This window comes from Ostrea edulis, chromosome 6, assembly GCF_947568905.1.
Source record: "Ostrea edulis chromosome 6, xbOstEdul1.1, whole genome shotgun sequence".
Lineage (NCBI taxonomy): Eukaryota > Metazoa > Mollusca > Bivalvia > Ostreida > Ostreidae > Ostrea > Ostrea edulis.
Genome location: NC_079169.1, coordinates 14,710,992 through 14,721,544, shown reverse-complemented (window position 1 = coordinate 14,721,544; position 10,553 = coordinate 14,710,992). Strand labels below are relative to the sequence as shown.

Sequence of the window (10,553 nt, the reverse complement as noted above, 5' to 3'; positions counted from 1 at the left end):
CTCAACAATACCATTGGAAAGTGGAAATAATGTCAGTAAAAGTTAGAAATCAAGAAAACTTTGAATCATATTATTTATTTAGTGAAAAATGCAGTTTCAGAAGGGGAAAAAATCAGATATATAATTTGTTTTGGTTATAAACAAATGTCTCCCTAGTTCCTCAAATTAAAAGTGCTCCAAATTACAACCACTTCCTTTCATGCACTGCATGGTTTGGAGGAGAAAGCACGGGCAGGAACATTGACATTATGCACTGAATTTTGTGCATTGAGGAAAAAGATGGAGAGAAGGTTTAACATCAATGTGACCAATGTAAATGACACTGTCATTGTTGTATATGATACAAAAACAATGGCTGATAAGCTGAAGTACCAGTAGGAAAGTGGATAATAGTTCTCTTGTCCATTAAAAAAGCTAAAAAAAAACAAACAAACAACAAAACAACCAAAATGACTCCTCTTTGATCCATGGTATATTGTTGGAAAACATTAGATCCTTGGTCAGAACAATGAGAATATCATTAAATGATAATGCAGTATTGTACAAAATTTCAAGGCTATTGGATGAGCCATATAGAAGAGTTCATGTGCTATTTTACAATATTCTTCCACCCCTCTTAGATCCACAATAACTTTAGGGATAACAATTGGATCCACCTGCTCTGACAATATGCTCATCTGCAAATGGCAATGAAGTATCGTACATAGTTTCAAGTCTCTACAATAAGCCATACAGGCAAAGCATTTACAAGATTTGGTGACAGAAAGTACAAAAAACAATATGTCAACCCCTGAAAGAGGGGAGTCATAATTCTTGTGAGATTCGAACTGGCAGTCACACGTTAACCTAATGGGCTAACTAGCAGTCACATGTTAATTCACTGGGTAACTGGCAGTCACACACGTTAATTCACTGGGCTAACTGGCAGTCACACACGTTAACTCACTGGGCTAACTGGCAGGCACATGATAACCCACTGGGCTAACTGGCAGTCACACATTAACCCAATGGGCTAACTGGCAGTCACACGTTAATTCACTGGGCTAACTGGCAGTCACACACGTTAATTCACTGGGCTAACTGGCAGTCACACACGTTAACTCACTGGGCTAACTGGCAGGCACATGATAACCCACTGGGCTAACTGGCAGTCACACATTAACCCAATGGACTAACTGGCAGTCACACGTTAATTCACTGGGCTAACTGGCAGTCACACGTTAACTCACTGGGCTAACTGGCAGTCACACACGTTAACTCACTGGGCTAACTGGCAGTCACATGTTAACTCACTGGGCTATCTGGCAGTCACATGATAACCCACTGGGCTAACTGGCAGTCACACGTTAACTCACTGGGCTATCTGGCAGTCACAAGTTAACCTAATGGACTAACTGGCTAGGCAATGAAAAGGACATGAAGGAAGATGTTACTTGTATTTATTTTTTTCCATTTCTGGTTCTAAAGGACATCAGCCATGATGATGGTGTGTTATACATCCTTATAAATATATTTCAATAGCATAAAATGATTACAAGACTTAACAATTTATTCATATACCATTTTATGACTGTCCATAATGACTACAATACATATACAATTTCACAACAGTATACAAAGACAACAAAATACAACATTATAGTGCATTATACATCACAATAATGTAAACTGTAAAAAAAAAAAAAAAAAAAAAAAAGTTACGTACTTCATACAAGGAGTTATCATGCCTGATGTCAGTGTTAAAACAATTCCCTCTGTAACGTGTCACTGTAAATATTGAAAGCTAGGCAAAAGTGACAAAACAAACTTGGCTCAGAAATCCATTTTTGGATATCTAGCCCTATAAAGCTAGAACTAGGAGATGTTCTGGTGCAAAACATGCTTCCCTGCACTCACACTGAAAGATGAGTGGTAAAATAAAGTCAACACTGATAAGATATCAATCCATATTTGGTCTATTCTGACCTTATACTTTCATGATGATCTGACCTTGACCTTGTGCAAATACAATGTATAAAATGTCAAAGTTACATTATACATCCCATTTTGCTGATGCCTGAACATTGACAGTCAAGGTCAAAGGTACATGTAGATCATGACTATTTGTGACAAAATTTCTAACAATGATTAACACATATATATGCACATGCTAAATACCACAATTTAGCCTTTGCCAAAAGATATTATATCAAAATGTTGGCACATACAAGTTTATCTTAAAAATATCCTTGAAGTATAAAATGTCAATTATAACAAAACTTGGTTAAAAATGAAAGAGTCATGGAGTTGAAAACAAAAACATTCTTAAAAAATCAGTCATCTGACATTGAGCTCAAGGTCATATTACATCATAGTGGTATTATGCATCCATAAACCAAAAATTGTTAGCCCTATTCAAAACATAAGTTCTGAAAATCAACAATCATAAAAAATAATTAAAATAAGACTTCACAAAAAGGTGGCTAAGTAAGCTGTGGTAGTATGCAACCCATTCTCTGCTGTAGACATATTCTGCACATATACCACATACATGTATTGGAAATTGTCAAAGTCACATGATAAACAATAGGCCAATCACTCACGTGAGCTGTTGCATTTCCTTATATATGTATATTCCTATCCAGTAAAGCTCTACACCCCTATTGTTACCCTACCCACAAGAAAACCCCTATTGTGGCCCCACCCACAAGAAATAAAGTGATCAGAATATACATATCTACATGAAGATACATGCATGTCAATTTGACAAACTGAGCCCAATGGTTCTTGAGAAAACTTCTAACCTAATGGTAAAACTTTGAAGCTCTGCACTGGTTCTCGGGGTTAAAATGTGAACAAACTTAACTCTATACCATATAAGGATGCATGCATATTTTAAATTTTACAAATTGTTCTCTTCAGGTTCTCAAGAAGATTTTGAAAGAATATTTCCACAAATTTCTATGTGAAACTTGCAACTTGGACACAACCCTAGACCTAGGGCCATGGTGTGACTTGAATCTACACAATATAAGGCTGCTTTCACAGCAATTTGACATTATGTAGCCGTGTAGTTCTTAAAGGGACTGATTCATGATTTTCCCTAAAATTTTCTTTTCACTTTTAATGATCAGAATCTACTGTCTAGTGTGTTTAAAAGATTTCACATGAAAATTAAGGTTATACATTATCACAGAAGTTCATTTTAGGGAGTTTATTATTTGTTTTGTAAACGAAGATTGCGGTGTGTTATTGTTTACGAAATTTTCAAATTAAATGAATATTGATCTAAGTTTTATTATATCTTTCACATTTCAAGCATTTTGGGGGTAAAATATGTCATCTAAAAGTTAAAATCTGTGACTATGCAAAATGTAGATGCTTTATATTACAAAATCAATATTTCACTTGTTTGTTTGTATACATAAAAAGACTCGAGGCTTTGTTTACATAACACAGATTTAAGGCTAAAATATTGCTTTTATTCTTGCATTCAGAGGGTAAAAATTTTGGCTGTCAACATTAAATAAGTTATATTTTCAATGTTTAACATTATAAAATGAAAAAAATCTTTTTTATCAAAAATCGTGAACCAGTCCCTTTAAGAAGATTTTTTTTTAAAAAGAAGCAAACTTTTACCCCCTCTTGTAGCCCCATTCTGAAATTTTGAATCCCATTTGTGGTCCTTATATCTAAACCTAGGGAGGTGATAATGTGAGGACACTTGAATATACATTACATAAGAATGCTTACATGTACATAGGATTTTGAGAATGGAAGCAGATTTTCAAAGAATTTTACTATGTATACAGTATTTTGTGATTTACCAGTGAGTACACGATGACCAATTTTCGCAACAAAGATAATCTTTGAACATCTGGTTCACAGTGAGAAATATTCACCATGAAGATGTTCTCACACACCTTGCAAAAATTTCATGTACGCGAATAAAAGTTGGTTTGCAGTACCCTTATTTAAAACTCTGAAGCCGGGCCAGCTATTGTAGCCATGTGACTCGCAATTGAATGAAATAGAACCTTTATCGACTCTCCTGGTTCAGTAGTTCTTGAGAATGTTTTTTAAACCACCACCCTATTTTCACTTTTGAAAAATTATCTTCTCTTAGAAGATGTCATACAAATAACCTTTTTTGCGGAAAAAAAACCCCTGAATCCCCTTTACCCAAGGAAGATTTGTAATTAAGTTTGGTTGAATTTGGCTTAATCAATAATGATTCTTCAGAAGTTGACAGACAGAAAATGGAAAATTCTGATTTAGCAAAGCTCACTTGAACCAAAACCCACAGTGTGGTGATCTGTTAAGTTGGATCACACATACTTCATGGTAAATCAGCCAGTATATAATAAAAGACTATATTGCAGACATCCCATTCTGCTGTAACCTAGGTAACAGCGATAAACACTGAATTCTATGATGATCCATTCTGTTGTAACCTAGGTAACAGCGATAAACACTGAATTCTATGATGATCCATTCTGTTGTAACCTAGGTAACAGCGATAAACACTGAATTCTATGATGATCCATTCTGGTGGTGTAAAGTGTTTGTTTCTTTTCCAACATAAGTGTCCATGAATGTTGCGGCTCCTACGAATTTGATGACCTCTAAAAAGGCATCGACGGGGAGAATCCTGGAAGAGAAACGGATCTAGGTATAATGCTATTTATATACACAGTCTTACAAACGTAACATAAAAAATTTGTATATACTCAAAACAATTTCCCAAACTTTCCCTAGAGGCTCCTGAAAAACAAGAGGCCCATGGGCCACATTGCACTTCTGGGGACCTTGCTATATATAGAAACAAGCAGTTTCCAATTTAAAAAGTTGCCCTTAATAATAAGAAGGTATGAATATAGAGAGAGCACATCCCTGATATCTCACAATACCTATGAATTAACATTCATAAAAGAGAAAATAAAAAAGATGCAGTTTGAGGTAATTAAGGATCATCATTGCTTTCATTATTAGAGGTTATATGAAAGGTCAAGGTCACGCAGGACCTCAGGGGATATTTTATAGGTGTAATTGAATTGTCTGACTTGGGGAACCTGAAAATAAGTGGTTTATAAGCACATGGGCTTCTAATCCGTTTTGTCCTCAACCTATAAATAAATATTTAACATTAGATATTTATATATAGATTGATAACAAAATGGATAAGAAGCCCCTGTCGTTTAAGGGTAGAGATTTCTATGGTTTTCAAGAAGACCATTCATGACTAGGCTGGGTCAGAGAACCTTCTTATGGGCACCACTAAAGTACAGGATGTCACTGGTTACAACTGCTTTTGCTTTCAATGAATGTACTCTCATATAATTCACATACAAACCTTAAAACATTGAAATTAGAAACAAATTTTCTTTTTCTGCCATTTTGGTTTATGATATATTCTATACAATTACAGTTCCTAATTTTGTACAGCAATAAGGGCTCAAAATTAACATATGTCCGTCAGTCTGTGACTGGTTAAAAGTCGGGCGGACTGACTGACATGTTTTAGTCAGTCCGATGGGACTGGTAAATTTTCTAAAACGTCATTTTGGAAAACATACTTATGGAATCTTAAACACACAGTTGGCATTCCTCTGTAGATATCAGACAAACCCGATTAGTAAATAGAAATATCACATTTGATTAGTGTTACAATATTGTCTGAGGCATATCAAGTTAAATTCCATTATTTTATTTTCGAGATAGCAGTTATTTCTAAGCACAGGTTCGAGATACAGAAATTTAAATTTTCTGTAAAACCTGAAAGAGCGAACCATAACTGTGCTTGAATGAGTACCCTAGGGGCCATAACACTCACCTCAGTCACCTTGGCTCTGCTTTTTTTCAAATTAAATTTTCAAAAAATTATCTTGCTCTCTTTATTTTGACCTCAGATTATGACCCTACCCTAGCTCCATGGGGTCATGGCTTAACTGCAATTGATAGAATCCACACAACAAAGGAATTGTTTAATATCTATTACTCAGTAATATGATCTTGCAGTCTCTGAGGAGTTGCATCCACAGTGTTCCTATAGTGTAGAATGTACAAATTCAACAAAGTCCTATAACTCTTGGAAAATTGGTCAAATTAAAATGGCAACGCAATATGATCAACAACATATGGTGACTAACAATCCTACAAAATTTAGACAAAATCCATTGAGCGGTTTTGGAGGAGTTGGGTCTACAAAGTGTTCCTAAGTGTAGCATGTACAAAGTCTCATAACTCCTGTAAAAATTATGGCACAATATGATCAACTACATATGTTGACTAACAATCCTACAAAATTTGAACAAAATCCATTTTAAGGTTTTGGAGGAATTGCGTCCACAAAGTCAAGCGAGACAGATGGACTCACACACAGACACCAGTATTTCTATGTCCCCTTCCACGTTGCAGTGGGGGACAAAAAACTATATAGCTGAGTGACCATGCAATAAGTAATACATGTATCATACCAAAAACAACAATCATAAAGTTTGGAAATCTGAGAATGATTACTTCAAATTTGTCTAAATTAAGAGCAAGCATATCTTCAGTCTGTGTGCTATTATCTGTTAAGTTTCACCAATGTGTGTTAAAGGTGTTCTGTTCCAGACTATACAAAAATATCATTTATTTTGTTAAGAACAAATGTCTCCCCACCTCCTAAATTTAGAAAGCAGCGAGCTCCAAATTTACAATCTCCTTCTCCATTTTGTGCTTTGTGGAAAAACATGGAGAAAAGATTCAAAATTGATGTGACCAATGTCGTTGTATATGATACAAAAATAATGACCGTTATGTTGAAGTACCGTTAGAATAGTGAACATACCCTTGTACATGTAATAAAAAAAACACCTATAAAACACTCCTCTTTCATCCACTGTAATTCATAGAAAATGTTTATTTAGATCCCTCCTCAGAACAATGTCAGCATAATAAAGTAATGTACACAATTTCAAGGCTATCCAATAAGCCTTATGTAAGTGTTCACAAGCTATTTAACATCCTCCACCCCTCTTAGATCCACTAAAACTTATAGGAAAATAATTGGATCTTCACATCTCAACAATATGCACATCTACAAATGGCAATGAAGCATTGTACAAAGTTTCAAATCTACCCGATAAACCATATAGGAGGAGAAATGATCACAAACTATTTCACATCCTCCACCCCTCTTAGATCCACTATAACTTTTATAAAAATAATTGGATTCCCCTGTCCTGACAATATGCACATTTAAAAATGGCAATGAAGCACTGTACAAAGTCTATCCAATAATCCAAACAGGAGAAAAAACGTTAACAAGAGTTGGTGACAGACCGACAAATGGACAGAAAAAGCAAAAACAATTTGTCTCCCCCTGAAAGAGGGGAGACATTACTAGATGCACACTCTACGGAGAGTAAGGGCATGAATGTGTTATTAGTTCAACACACAGAAAATGTGAGTAAATTTTAAATTTACATCAAAAAATTTATGAAATACATGTACACCTAAAAAAGTAACTTTGTCATATCTCCAAAGTGTGCACTATGATCCTCCAAATTTTGATAACAGTTGTAGTTTAATATGGCTTACAGAAAACCTTCATAGCATGCCATGTCAAAATTACCCTTCGAAAAAATTTCTTCTTCCAATACGATCCTAAATAGGGGGTGCACATCTTGAATAGCTGTCATAGTTTTGGTTCACTCATCATGAATGACATCACAAAAATTACAGTATTCCACTGCACCAGTTGGTGGTTTTACAAAATAGGTACCTGCACAATTTCATCATGAGTAATGCCTATACTCCTCCTAGGTATCCAGGACTGGTTTACAAAACAATTTACCACAAAGTCGTAAATCTTGAATCGTTTTACACATGCAGTTATAGGTTTAAATGAATAAATTAAAACGTGTCTGAGACTTAATTTTCAATTATCTTTTACTATTTTATATTGGAGCGAATGGTCTTACAATAAACGAGAAAATTCCAGTATGTAAAGTTTGTCATAAGTCATAAATTCTTTTGTAAAACGCACCCCTGATCCCACCTCTGGTATGTCCAGGGATCCATATTTGTCCAACTCTTAATTTTGCATTCTTTATAGGAGTTATGAGATTGATCACTGTTATCTTCACCTTAATTTTCATGTTACATATCTAAAGTGGCATTTGTCACATGAACTGACAAGTTATGGATAGTGCTATAGGATTATTTTAAATAGACAGATGGACACAGAAAAGAGCTATAGGATTATCTTAGATAGACAGAGAAGAGCTATAGGATTATTTTAGATAGACAGATGGACAGATAAGAGCTATAGGATTATTTCAGATAGACAGATGGACACACAGAGAAAAGCGACTCCTAGATCTGTGCTTGCTGTGATGCAGCTAGGTCATGATGACTTCAGTCTCCTGATAATGATTCAATCCAGAAAACAATGTGTAATGAAAATCAATTCATCAAATCTAATAAAGGGAAAACCACAGGGAAGTCGAACATCACCGACAATAGCAGCACTCTTGATACTGACAATAGCAGCACTCCTGATACTGACAATAGCAGCACTCCTGATACTGACAATAGCAGCACTCCTGATACTGACAATAGCAGCACTCCTGATACTGACAATAGCAGCACTCCTGATACCGACAATAGCAGCACTCCTGATACCGACAATAGCAGCACTCCTGTGATTACTGACAATAGCAGCACTCCTGTGATTACTGACAATACCAGCGATACTTCTCTACTAGTATCACAGTTCATACAAATCAAGGACCAATTTAATACAAAGAACATACAAAAGGACTACTCGTCTTCTTGGTTCAGAAATCAATGAGGATTTATCTGTAATCACTCAAAGTTTGCATTCTGTTAATTAAGCTTAATGCATATTAATACAATGATTCATTAATAAGGATTATAGGCAGGACGTTGACTATTGAGTTTGTGTAATAGCAGTGGCTGTTTTCATTGTGCTAATTAACTGACATAACTGACATCATTGGTCTTCTGAATTATGTTACATTTTGTGACATCATAGTTGTTAGGTATTGCAATTTCACTGTCACAGTGATACGTTTCTTTCAATCCCTAGCAAATCAGAAAATCGCTGTGACATAATTTCTGCATCTAATTAAAATTAGCTATTTTACATCAGCTACTGCTTCTCTGAGAAGCAACAGTGAATTAATTATAAACAGCTAATTTTAGTTAGGTGGATCATTTCTGGGATTTTTTATTTTCCTTGAATTTCTCCCTCAATTCCCCTTTTACTTTAATGAAAATGTCAGAATAAATTCAATTTGTACAGTTATTTCGAATTTTTAAATATAATGATAAGCATTGATGATACCATGTGGTAATATACAATGATAAAATGCAATTATACGACTCAATTACTGACACATTTATTGACTTTTAAAATATGTCACCTGAATGTAGTTCAGAATTGATGTCAGCTTGAATAATTTATATTGCCATGATGTACTCAATACAAAAAAATATTTTATTTATTGTGTTTTATAAAACAATCATTGATTGTAGTTTTTTAATAACCATGTCAGATAAATGTGTTCGTATAACAATTATAGTGAAAATAAGGTATATTTATTAAATTTTGAAGTATTTACTTCATTTTTATCTAAACATCAGATGGAAATTAATTAACCTGTAATTATGTTAATAAGTTTTTCACTGATTTTCAGGGGAAGTTACTCTTCCATGCTCATGACAAGAACCCCTAAATAAGGACTGAGGTGATCCTCTTAGCTAAAATTTTATCAAGTATGAAAAAAAATCATTGGCATGTAATTTCTTGCCATTTTCCTGCTTATCTTTAAAAAAGAGTGAGGAAAGCTCAAATGTGAATAAGCATAAGATGTACTACATTCCTCCTATTGTACCAGGAAGGAAGATGTAATGAACCAGACCAGAATTCTAACCTGGGTCCCCTGAATCTCTAGTAAGATGCTCTACCCACTGAGCTTTTAGGCCACCGGCATTCAAACCTTGTTAGCTGCCACAGATATTTATCAAGAACTAATAGCAACAGCTGTTGATTTCAATTCTTGTATCAAAAAAATTAAATACTTTTACACTAATCAATATATTCCCCATTAATTATGAACACTGAAAACCAACTAAAAAGAGAAGCACTGTGTTTGAAGTAAAAGTAGGTACATACAGAATTTTCAAATAAAGCCTTACTTTAAGGTGACAATATAAACATTTTAACAAGAGGCCGATGGACCACATTGCTCACCTAAGTCACCTTGGCCCACATTCAATAGTTTTTTCCTACATATTCACATGTAAAACTTTTATCCCTATTTGGGGGGAGGGCATGATTTTTACGAACTTGAATCTGTACTATGTCAGAAAACTTCCATGTAAATGTAAATTTTTCTGGTCCAGTGGTTCTTAAGAAAAAAAATTTCACTATATATTTGTATGTAAAAATTTAATCCCCTATTGTGGCCCCATCCTACCCTCGGTGGGCTGTGATGTTAACAAACTTGAATCTGCACTAGGTCAGAAAGCTTTCATATGAATTTCAGCTCTTTTGGCCCAGT

At 34.7% G+C, this 10,553-nt stretch overlaps 1 protein-coding gene across 1 annotated transcript in view; it reads right to left on the bottom strand.

Annotated features, from left to right (window-relative positions):
- Positions 1 to 1,422: 1,422 nt before the first annotated feature.
- LOC125683831 (epidermal retinol dehydrogenase 2-like) overlaps positions 1,423 to 10,553 on the bottom strand; it is a 35,596-nt gene continuing 26,465 nt past the window's right edge. The window contains exon 6 of the mRNA XM_048925311.2: positions 1,423 to 4,630. Within this exon, the coding sequence (XP_048781268.1) occupies positions 4,513 to 4,630 (118 nt within the window). The 3' untranslated portion in view covers positions 1,423 to 4,512. The remainder of the gene's footprint in view (positions 4,631 to 10,553) is intronic.